This window comes from Camelus dromedarius, chromosome 4 (genome assembly GCF_036321535.1).
Source record: "Camelus dromedarius isolate mCamDro1 chromosome 4, mCamDro1.pat, whole genome shotgun sequence".
In the NCBI taxonomy this organism is placed as follows: Eukaryota; Metazoa; Chordata; class Mammalia; order Artiodactyla; family Camelidae; genus Camelus; species Camelus dromedarius.
In genome coordinates this window covers 98,303,697-98,314,840 of record NC_087439.1, presented here as the reverse complement: position 1 = coordinate 98,314,840, position 11,144 = coordinate 98,303,697, and the positions used below count along the sequence as shown (strand labels likewise).

General features: G+C 56.8%; 1 protein-coding gene across 4 annotated transcripts; it reads left to right on the top strand.

Moving 5' to 3' along the window:
* Positions 1–1,000: 1,000 nt before the first annotated feature.
* On the top strand, positions 1,001–10,940 carry DTYMK (deoxythymidylate kinase). Of its 4 annotated transcripts, XM_064485383.1 has the most exons (7): positions 1,001–1,193; positions 2,203–2,311; positions 5,804–5,894; positions 7,793–7,990; positions 8,451–8,726; positions 9,700–9,822; positions 10,635–10,940. In XM_064485383.1, the coding sequence occupies exons 1-7, from the start codon at positions 1,010–1,012 to the stop codon at positions 10,743–10,745; spliced, it is 1,092 nt and encodes a 363-aa protein (XP_064341453.1). In that variant the 5' UTR covers positions 1,001–1,009; the 3' UTR covers positions 10,746–10,940. The 4 variants fall into 4 exon arrangements, with proteins under 4 accessions (XP_064341453.1, XP_064341454.1, XP_064341455.1 ...); XM_064485384.1 differs by lacking the exon at positions 9,700–9,822 and having other exon boundaries at positions 1,002–1,193; XM_064485385.1 differs by lacking the exon at positions 8,451–8,726 and having other exon boundaries at positions 1,005–1,193.
* Positions 10,941–11,144: the final 204 nt, after the last annotated feature.

Sequence of the window (11,144 nt, the reverse complement as noted above, 5' to 3'; positions counted from 1 at the left end):
ACCACACAACTTTTAAAGCTTCTGCCTGAAAGTCAGCCCCGATTCCACACCAGCAGCCTTTGAAGGCACATAGCCAAGCTCAACACCAAGGAAGAAAACCCGTAATTGGGAGTAATAGAGTCTATCACCTTCCCAGAACCCAAATCAAACCAAGAAGGGTCCATCAGGAAAACATAAAGCCACCGCGGGTAACCTGGGTGATGGTGAAATCGGAGAGCTGCACAACCAGAGTGAACAGGGGGAGAAGATCCGGGAAACGGTTACCATGACCTCGGGGCAAGCAATGAGGTGGACGGTCTCCGGAGCTCAGGGAACCCGCTGCCATTCTCAGCACCGGAAAGCCCTCACCCACCTTGCGGCCCGCAGACCCGAATTTCAGGTCCACGTTTCTGGCTGCCCCCAAACTCCGCACGAGTGCCTGTCGTCCGGAAGCTCTAAGTTCCGCGAGGGATTCTGGGGAACACGGCCCCTAGCTTGTTGTGGGCTGAACGTCGGTCACATCGAAGTCCTGATCCCGCGTGGTGCTACTCGGCAGGGGCCTGCGGGCGGCCCCGGAAGCAAGGGAGGCGGGCCGTCTCCCCGCCGTGCGGCCTCCCCGGGTACTGCCCCTCAGACAGCAGCAACAACAGCAGACCTCACTGAGCGCTCTCCGGGCGCGGGCCCTGCGCCCTCAGGGTTACCGCTGTCGGGGAGCCGACAGCGGGCAGGCTGGGAGCGCTGCACCTAGCGTTTCGGGAGCGCGGACGGCCATCCCCACGCCCTGCCCCGCCACTGGCGCCCATGACCGCGGCCCGTGCCGGACACTGCGCGCCGGCCTCCGGACCGGAAGAGGCGGTGCGACCCTGGCGCCGTCGGGCAATTGCCCCGCCCCCGCCGCACCAGTCCCAGCCTATCCGTCCAAAGCCGGCTGAGCCAATCCCAGCGCCGGCTCATCTGAGCCAATCCTCGCGCGCGTCGCGGACGCCGGCCCACTTCAGCCAATCCCGGCGCGCGCTGAGGACGCCGGCCAATGGGCGGCCCGGGCGACGCGGCGACGCGGTGGCGGCGGCGGGAAGATACGGCGATGGCAGGCCGTCGCGGGGCTCTCATCGTGCTGGAGGGGGTGGACCGCGCGGGGAAGAGCACGCAGGGCCGCAAGCTGGTGGACGCGCTGTGTACCGCAGGCCACCGCGCCGAGCTGCTGCGCTTCCCGGGTGTGCGGGCGGGCGCGGCGGGGCCCGGGGGTAGCGGGTACCGGGGCGGGGACCTCGCGCTCCGGGCTAGCCCTCGCTTGTGCCCTTGTCCGCGGGCGAGCAGGTCGGACCCGGGCTGCAGGCCGTCGGTGGTTCCGAGCGCTGGGCCTACACTCCGGCTCTGACGTCGGCGCGGGTCTGTTGCCCCGGGGCGGGTGTGCAGTGGCGTCACCTGTCTGGGGGGAGGGGGTCTCGGTACGCGCGTGCCCCTGCGGAGCCGGCCTCACAACCAAGATGACACTGCTGCCCCCAGACGTTTCCTGGTGCTGTTGTGTCATCCAGATCTCCGTTTTGTTTGGCTTTTTTTTTTTTTTCTTGGATAGCTGTTTATCCTTTGAGGGGTTTTCTGTCATATTTTTAATTTTTAGGGTGAAACGTTGATCTTGAAATTGCTTGTAGAAATATCGTCAATACTTGAATAATCAAGAGAAACCCAAGGTTTACAAAATAGGGGTTGGAGGATGGGGTGGGCATGCTTTTTTACGTATTTAGTGTTTTACTATTTAAGCCAGCTTGCCTTACAACTCTTGTAAGTTGACCCTTGAACAACCTGGGTTTGAACTGCATAGGTCCACTTATCCGTTTAAGTACTACACAGTCCTGGGTTGGTTAAATCCAAGAATGCAGGCCCTTAGGCCCTGGGGTTGACCTCCAGTGTCCTCCCAGTTTGGTATCAGGGCAGGTCCTGAACCAGCCCTCCTTGGACTAGTACTTCTTTAAGGTTGCTGCTTTCTACCTGAGTTCCTTCTTCCTAAAGGAATATGAAACGCATTTTCCATCCCAGTGTGTCCGCACACTGCTGCCCTTTCTCAGGGAAAGTCTGGCTTCATGGGAAGTCTGAACTTGTCTCAAGTTGTAGAGAAATAAAACTCAAAATTAGACTTGTGTCAGGATCAGAAGTTTAGCACAAACTATTATTTAACTGGAAAGCCTCACCTCACTTTTATGTGTTTTTTTCCTTTTGTTTTAGAAAGATCAACAGAAATTGGCAAACTTCTGAGTTCTTACTTGGAAAAGAAAAGTGAGGTGGAGGATCACTCAGTGCACCTGCTTTTCTCTGCGAACCGCTGGGAACAAGTGTAAAAACATTGCCCTTCTGCCACCCCTCCCCCTGCTTTGCCACCTCTTGAGTCAGTGATCGCAGCTCTGGTTTCTGACGGGTGTTGACAGTCATTTTGGAGGCTGCATCTTGACGAGGCTTTTATATTCACTGATCCCGGTGAGGGCTAACTAACGCTGCTCCCCCACCTTCTGTAATTCATAGACTTAATTTTTAGGTAGTTTTAGGTACACAGCAAAGGTGATCAAAAAGTTCAGAGAGTTCACCCTTACCCGGTCCCATCCACCTTCCCTAGAGTTACTCTTGTCTTCGATGAACCAGTGTTGACATGTTGTTAAGTGAAGTTGGCAATTTGGGTTGGGGTTTGCTTCCATCCCCTTTTCCTCTGACATCATCTTGGAAGGTTCCCGCTTGTCCCAGCATCAGTACTTACTGAGTGCCCGTGGGTCATGCTCTCAGATGTTTCCATTTCCATTTCCATTTCCACACACGTGTCATCGGAATTGTTTTAACATGAATAAACGGAGCCTGCCACGCGTATTTCTCACAGCTTGCTCCCTGCCTTGTGGCCGATGTCCCTCTTTTGTTTCTGCCCCCGCCGCGCACTCCCCCTCAGGCTGAGCCGGGTGCCTGTGGATGGGCATTCCGGTGGTTTTCCCTCATTCCCTCACCAGCATGCTGACACTGCTCTCCTTCAGCTTAGCTTGGTGTCTTGTCTCAAAAGCCTCCCCCTCACCAAGTATTAGATGAAGATGAGACTGTATCTTTAATATTCTGGAGTCTGTTGACATATTTGTTCTGATATTTGCTTTTAGTGGATTTGTAGAAGAGTGTTCTCAGCCCAAATTAAAATGGAAAACAGTGCTGACTCTTCTAAATCCTGGTCTTGTCCTGGTTTTGTAGGCCCGGGTGTCTCTGGTCTGCCTGTTTTGCCACAGCTTCCCCTTCAGATCATCACAGCCAGGGCCAGCAGTCGTTTTTCTGAGACTGGAACATCCTTAGGTGACAGCTTTGATGCCAGGTCCCTGTCTGGCACCACTGCCACTCTCTGTGTGACCTGGTCTCAGCCTCAGCCGTGGCTCCCTCTGCAGGTGCCCCTCATGGGTGCGATGCAAGGGGCAGGCGGGAGCAGAGGCTCAGTTAACTTAGCTCCTTTGAATTCGCCAGGTACTTGAAGCCCTTTGTGAGGGAACTCTGGTTCCTTCTGCAGCCTTTGGACTTCCTGCCCTTTACTGTGCTTCACCTTCACTGGGTCAGTTGCTGGTCAGCGGTCGCCTTCCGGCTTCTGTGCAGTTCCCGCACAGACCTGGTCGCCCCCTCCAGTTCCCTCCCCATCTCTCTCTGCCAAAACCTCCTGACCCTCCAGGGCCACATGGGAGTGAATACAGGATCCCAGAAACGAGAGGTTTCTCTCACTTCCCATAGCAGCTTAGCAATTTTCTCCTCTACCTATTTTTGAACTTTTTAGTGTAAAATGGTTTCAGTCGACCAGAAAAGCTGCAGGACCACTGAGATGCCCAGCTGCGCCCATTAGAAACACAGCCGCGTTCTCTCTGCCGTTTGCTCACTCTGTTTATTTCTCAGAATGCTGGGTTCATCTGACCTCACAAGTAGATGTGGGTTTGCATTTTTGTCAGAAGCAACACAGGCAGGACACCGGGTCCCGAGGGCATTGTGCCAGGAGGGATATGCGGCCGTCGAGCTGCCACAGGCGGTTTCCTGGTTTCCCTGGTTCACCTGCGAGGGGCTGCCGGCCGGGCTTCTCCACTGTGACTCTTCCCTGCTGTAAACGGGGAGACACTGTAAAATTGCACAGACGTCCTTCCTTATCAGACTTCGGTCTCCTAGTTAGCATTCATTAACATGTCTGCCTGAGTCAGTTACTGTGAGTTTCTGATTCTGTCATTCCGTCCACAGTTAGCGGTTGGCGTTCTACGTGAGAAGAGCTTTCCTGCCTCCGCCAGCCATCCGCCCAGCTGTCCAGCAGTCACCAGTATGGACTCTGTCCAGAGCCACTCCTGTCCTTTGTTTGGATGTTCAGATTGTTCCAACTTTGGCCTGTGGGAGTCCCTTCTCAGTGGCTTCTGTGACCACTGACATGGTCCCGCTTCTCGTGCTTTCTCTGCGTTAGCTGGGAGCCCGCTGCCCCCTCTTCGTGCGTGAGGACGTTAGAAGCCGACCTCTGGGTGGGCGCAGGCTGCTCGCTGCTGGAGTATCCCAATGTCTAGGCTTCTGTACACGTTTGTCTTCCCTGCATCTGTCTGTCCATCTGACACCTGCTGCTCCGGCCCTGCAGGCTCTTCCTGACCGCATCGTCAGCACATCTGCTCGGTCCTGTACCCTGCTTGGCAGGGGGGCGCTTTAGGGCCGCCACCCCAACCTCCGCGAAGCCCACGTTGGGTCAGGGCTGGCTGCCACTCTGTTGTTAGAACAAGGCACGTAGTCTGCTGCGTCCAGACATCTCAGCACGTTTTGTTCCACTTCAACTGTGGTTCATTTGGACACAGGCTCATTTGACTTTGTATACAATTTTAGGGATTTTCCCCCTCATCTTGTTGATTTTAGTTTTTGAATACACTAAGTACAAAGTGGCCCTAAAAGTCAAAACCACACCAGAAGGTCACTGCCCTGCCTTCCCCCGGGTTATCAGTCCACTTGTCTGTAGAGTTCTCCTGAATTTCTTCTTTAAGCATTACCTTGTCCTTATACAGAGGGGCCCCCAGAGTCCTCGTTGTGCTTGGATGTATTGACAGCATATCCCGAGATCCTTCACATCTGCCTGGGCGGTTCTCGGTCTCTCCTGCTCGTGCCACATCTGTTCTTCCAACTCGCTGTGGGATTGGGTAGCTTCTTAAATAATGTGCATTTAGGAACAGTGCTGTGATGAACACTGCATCTTGTTGGTGGAGGTGTCCCTGCTCCAGAATGTTCTCTGAGCTCAGCCTCACAGCATCAGACATCTTGTTCCCCAAGTGCCAGCAGTGCCTTGTGCTGATGTCAGGCCGTCTGTCCTCACACGTCTTCCTGAGCTCTTGGGGCTGGAGTTGTAGGACCTGCCGTCACCTGGTCGACAGCATCCTGGGCGTCCACTCCATCCTCGTCCTGCTCCGGGCTGGGCCACAAGTGTCTCTCCACCGTCTCCGGCCACCTCCACCTAGGTTCTGCTCCCCAGCAGGCCGGCCTGGCCCCGCCATGCCCCACCCACACAGCTCAGCGGCCTCTGAGCATGGCCTGTGTCAGTTGGGTTTTTGCCCTTTGGTGGACTGATGTTTTCATGCTGGGCTTTGCTGGGAGTGCCCCCCTGTGGGGCATCTTCTGAGGAAAAGATCTGGAGCTTTTTTTTTTTTTTTTTTTAATAAAATTAGGTTACGGCTAGCTGCTGTGAGACCCCCCCCCTCACCGTGTGGGTTTCTGAATCGCTGCCTGTGTTGTCAGGATGATGTAGGGTGAGCTCAGGGCCTGTGCAGCCGCAACAATGGCTCATGGCACCCCACCTCCCTCTCTGTTTCAGGCCATTGATTAAGGAGAAGCTGGGCCAGGGCATCACCTTGGTCGTGGACAGATATGCATTTTCTGGCGTCGCCTTCACCAGCGCCAAGGAGGTGAGCGCCACCAGCCCCAGCTTGTGGTCAGGGCCCAGTCCCTCCTGCCACTGCCTCTTGAGTTTCCTGGTCCCCATATTCCCAGGCTAATCTCATCTTTCTCAAAGAGAAACCATTTGTAGCTACAGATTGTTCTCACTATCCAACTGTGTTTTCCACTTCATGTTGTACGTTCACGCGGGTGGTCCATCAGCAGACCTTTCCCTCCACTGCCCTGTTCTCAGAAAAGGCGCTGAGAGGGTCTGGGGCGCCTTCGTGCTGTTTTCCTGACTCCCTGTCCCAGGAAGCTGCCCCAGGTGCGACAGCCGTGACCACACTGCCTTTTACTCCTGCTTTTATTTAAAAATTTTCTAACATATACCAGCAGAGGAGATAAGCCACCCAGCATTGTCGCCCGCTACAGAACCCTCTGGTCCCTGACCCACCAGACACATGACCAGTTCCCTCGAATGCTTCAGTGCACGTCTGCAAAGCAACTTCAGAAACCTGGTCTCACTTCAGATGAATTCAGACAGTTCAGTCATTCTGTGGTGCCGTGACTCAGCCAGCTTTCAGATTTCCCAGTTCTCCCAGAAGCTGATTTGGCTTGTGTTTTTACAGTTAGATGGACTCAGAATCCAACCACTTAAGGACCATACTTGAAGCATCTCCTAACTCTTAATTTCTAGGTTCCCAGGTTTTTTCCTTTGGTTAAGATTTTTAAAGCTTTTATTTTTGCAGGGCTCTTGAAGGTGGCACTGGACTTCCGGTAACTTGTATTATGATAGCCTCTGATTGTGGTGAATTCACGAGGGCTGTGAACTGACCACCTCTCATTCTTTGGTTCTCTTCCTGAGCCGGCAGGAGGTACCGGCCACACGGTTCCATCCGAGAGATGACGAGACAGGTGGCCAGCGCTTTGCAGGCCTGAGGGCACATCCCCCGCATGCATTGTCCCAAGCCTGCAGCTGGATTCTGATCCTGAATCTTCAGCGCTGTGTGGCCTTGGGTCATATCCTCCCTGGCTTTGTCTGTCCCCCCAGACAGAGGCGCTGTTTTCAAGTCGCTAGGTTGAAGAGGGAAAGTGTGGGGGTGTCCCCAGTGTGCTGGTGGGGTGCTGCGTTGACCTCCCTCTGCAAGGACGGCCACCCAGGGGTACCAAGGGTCTCTGCTGCGTGGACTCTTCTGCCTAGCGGAGGGTGTGGGGCCTGTCCGTGTGACCTCGGACCCTGGCCCTGAGGTGAATCACCACCGTGGTGCGTTCTGTCCAGGGGTTTGAATTGAGGTGCAGCAAACACACAGCATTGCAATAGACAGGGGGTGTAGCTCAGTGAGCCACGTGTGTCAGAGGTGGCATGGTGCGTTCCTGGCTGTAAGATGCTGGTGCTGGTCCCTGTGTGGGACGGTGTACCCTTGTAGCTCATTTCATACCTGAGTGTGTACTTCGTCCTCCCCTCCCTACACTGTTCCCCCCCACCCTGGGTAACCCGTTTGTTCTCTGTACCTGTGAGTCTGGTTCTGTTTTGTTAGACTTGTTCCTTCGTTTTTTTGAGATTCCACAGATGAGCGAGATCACATAGCAATTGTCTGACTTAGTGCCCTGGGCGTGGTACCCTCCAAGCACCCCCAGCTGTGGCAGGTGGTTCTTCCCTGGCTGAGAGCTGTTCCTCGTGTAAATACACCACCCCTTCTCTGCCCCTCTCCGGAGTGGCCTGTGGGGCACCCGGCAGCACTGTCTCCTGACCTGTCCACAGTCAAGTCGGGAGAGGTGGCCGAGGGAAAGCCAGGGTCTGAGCGCTGAAAGCAGAACCCTCCGTTCAAGCGCTCACTTGCTTTTCCCCTTTTGGTGAGAGTTTTGAAACCGAGTATTAGACCCTATCAAGCGTTCTTCATCTAACAGTCGGGTTCTTTGTCGCCAGAACTTCTCCCTGGATTGGTGCAAGCAGCCCGACGTGGGCCTTCCCAAACCGGACCTGGTCGTGTTCCTCCAGCTGCGCCTGGCGGAGGCGGCCGCGCGCAGCGAGTTTGGCCAGGAGCGCTACGAGGACCGTGCCTTCCAGGAGCAGGTGCTGCGGCGCTTCCACCAGCTCCGGGGCGACACCTCCCTGAACTGGAAGGTGAGTGGCCGGGGCGCCCCTGCAGCAAACTCGTCTTCTGTGGGTGTGCTGCCCTGCTGGTGAGCTGGGGAGGGGCTGACAGAGGCGGCAGCGGGTGGACAGCCCCCTCTGCCCCCCTGTGTCCACCCGTCTGCCGTGCACTGCTCTCACCCCAACACAAAATGCCCGGTTACCCCCCCATCCATCCATCACCCCCGGAGCCTCCTCCAGCTCGGGTCTGCCCGTGGGTGATCTGGTCGGCCGGGGGTCCACACCCCACTTTGAGCCCACGGATGGATCACTGCTCTCCCTGCCCCCCACCACAGCTCCCGCCCCTCCCGTGGCCGCACGCTGTCCCCTTGTGCTGTCCTCATGCCCGTGACCATCCCATCTCAGGGCCTCTCACCCAGAGCCCGGCCCTCGCGCATGCCCGCTCCTTCTGAGCGCACCCTCGTGGCCTGGCCCACCTTCGTCCTGGCAGGTCAGCACTTGGTGCCTTGACGGCCGCTTCTCCTACCTCTGCCGCATCCGCTGCTGGCCACCAGCCTGGTCCTCGCTGCGCAGCCCGTGGTCCGGCTTCTCAGCTCTGGTGTCTCCTCCAGCTTGTGCTTCCCCCTCCACCTGCATCTGTGCGCCCTGCCCTCCCCGTCTCTGCTGTGCAGTGCAGCTCTGTTGCCACGGCCAAGCTCCCTGTGAGAAGGGGCCATGCGCAGCCCCAAGCACGTCCTGGACCTCCCAGTCTCCCCCATGTGCTCAGGTCAGTGCTGAGCCCACACATCTGGGGCAGAGACTGTGCCGCAGGGCCTGTGACCACATCACCGGCTGAATTCCAGAGGTCTCAGTGTTTTCCTTCCTAATTCATTCTGCATGGTTCGCGACATTCTTGATGTATGATACGTTTCCACGTCCGCGAGGAACAAGACCAGAGCGTATGGAATTGGGAACAAGAGGAAGGGAGGGAAAGCCGCCCCCGCCTGCAGTCAGCATGGCCCCCTCGGTCCAGTTCCAAGCTCGTCTCCCTAGGCCTTGAGGATGCCCTTGAATGTTTCTTGTGGTGCAGGCGCCTGGCCTAGAATCCTCTGCTTTTGTTTATCTGGAAATTTGTTTAGTATTTTTCAAAACCTTCTATTTTATTTATTTATTTTTCAGTTCAGTGGAGGCCCTGGGGGTGGAACCCAGGACCTCGTGTGTGCTGAGCTGTGCTCTCCCTCCCAGTACTTGTCAGATTTTAAAAGCAACAAACACATTTACAGAAAGTTGTCAGGACAGTACAAAAGACTCACCCAGGACCCTGGAGAAAAAGCCAGTACCTGACAGCCCTTCAGTGTCACAGCCTGGCTGTTAACACAGACGTGCTCCTGCTGTCTGGCCAGTCCCCCGTGTTCCTTGTACTGGAGGACTTGTCTTTCAGTCAGCTGTCCCCCGTCTCCAGCCTGTGCTCTCATGGCCGTGACATTCCTGAGGGGCCCAGCAGTTGCTCTGCAGCTGAGCCTCACTGACTCTGTCTCCTGGTGAAGGGACGCTGGGCCCTCACTGCTCTGTTGCGGGTGCACAGTCTGTTTGTCCCGCCCTGGCGGTGTCCCCTGGCCGCTTGGTTAAGCGATTCCGTGGTGAAGTCAGTCCGGTTACTCTGAGGAGGTGCTTTGAAACCACATAGAAACTCATTGCTCGTAGACCTTCAGTTTATTTGTAAGTTTCCATCTGTACAGACTTGTGTTTGTACGTTTCAGTCCCTGGCGACCTCACTTTATTTGAGGCCTATGTTGCCCCAGCCTGGCCCCCGGGACCCCTCCCAGCGGCTCCGTGTCCTCCGGGAGACCCCTTCACTTAGGGCCCCTCCTGATCCCAGCATGGTAAGACCCCCTGGGCTCACCCTGTGCTTTCTGGGGCATCGCTGGTTCCTTTTGTGGAGGAAGAGACCGAAGTCATCACAGAGCCCCCAGGGCTGGAGACGTCCGGGTGGGGTTTCTCAGGAGCCATGTGTCTGGCATGAGCTGCCAGGACGGTGCTGCTAGGTGACCTTCCCAAAAGCGGCCCTGTTCGGGTCTCAGGGACCTGTGGGGTTGCTGCCACTCCCAGTGGACCTTGTGCAGTGGACAGTCTCTTCTGAGTGCGTCTGCACCCCAGGGGCTTCTGCAGAGCTGGCTGTCCCAGAGGCTCTTGGCCCCGTGGGCTGAGCGCTTGGTGTGACTACCACACTTCTGCACACCATCTTCCTCCCTCCACTGGAGAGCAGTTTCTCGCGGGCAGGTGGGCTCCCTGGTGACTGAAGGTCCTTGTGCTTCTCGTGGGAGGACTCAGTGTCTCAAGGGCAAGCAGGGTGGGAGCGGCCCTGCTGCCAGGACGAAGCCCATCTTCTTGGGGAAGAGGGGCTCCTGCAGAACCTGGTGGAGCCCAGTTGTTGAGGGGCAGGTGCGTGGCCTGGGGAGGCACTACCCTCTCTGCCTCCTGGACGTGACCTGCCCTCTGCTTGGGGTAGGGGGGACGGGAGCTGCAGCCCCGGGGGTGAGGGAGCTGAGCAGGGGTGCGGTCGAGGCCGAGGATCAGAGAACAGTGTGGGTGAAGGACCCTGGAGGAGCCTGCGCTGTGCCCTTCCAGAGCCTGCCTGTGCGCTGAGAACCAAAAAGCACTAACCAGACTCTCTCCTGCACCCTCCCCCCGACAGATGGTGGACGCCTCCAGAAGCATCGAAGAGGTCCACCAGGAAATCTGCACGCTATCCAAGGACACCATCCAGGCCGCCGCACAGAGGCCGCTGGGGGAGCTGTGGAAATAGAGGGAGGGTCCCCCCCACGTCGGCCTTCAAGGCGGGAGCAATGTGCAGAGCGCAGGGGCTGTGTGCAGCGTGCGGAGGCTGCACACAAGCCCATGGCAGGCAGAGCAGGACTCCACAGGGGTGGGCCGTGCACTCAGCCTTCCTCCACCCTCTCCTAGACCCTGAAGATGCCAATAAAATATTTTTCTTGCTGAAGTTCAGTGACACCTGTATGCAAGCAGACCTGTCGAGCTCGCTGGGATGGGACTCAGCCAAGGTGCTCGTGAGGTCTCAGACACACTGATAAAGACTGACTGAAGACACGTTAGGGGTAGCCTCGGGCCGGGGTGCTGAGGAGTCCTCCCAGGTGAGGCCCCCACGCTGGCCCCCTCAGGACCTTCCTTCCTGCCCTCGTCTCGG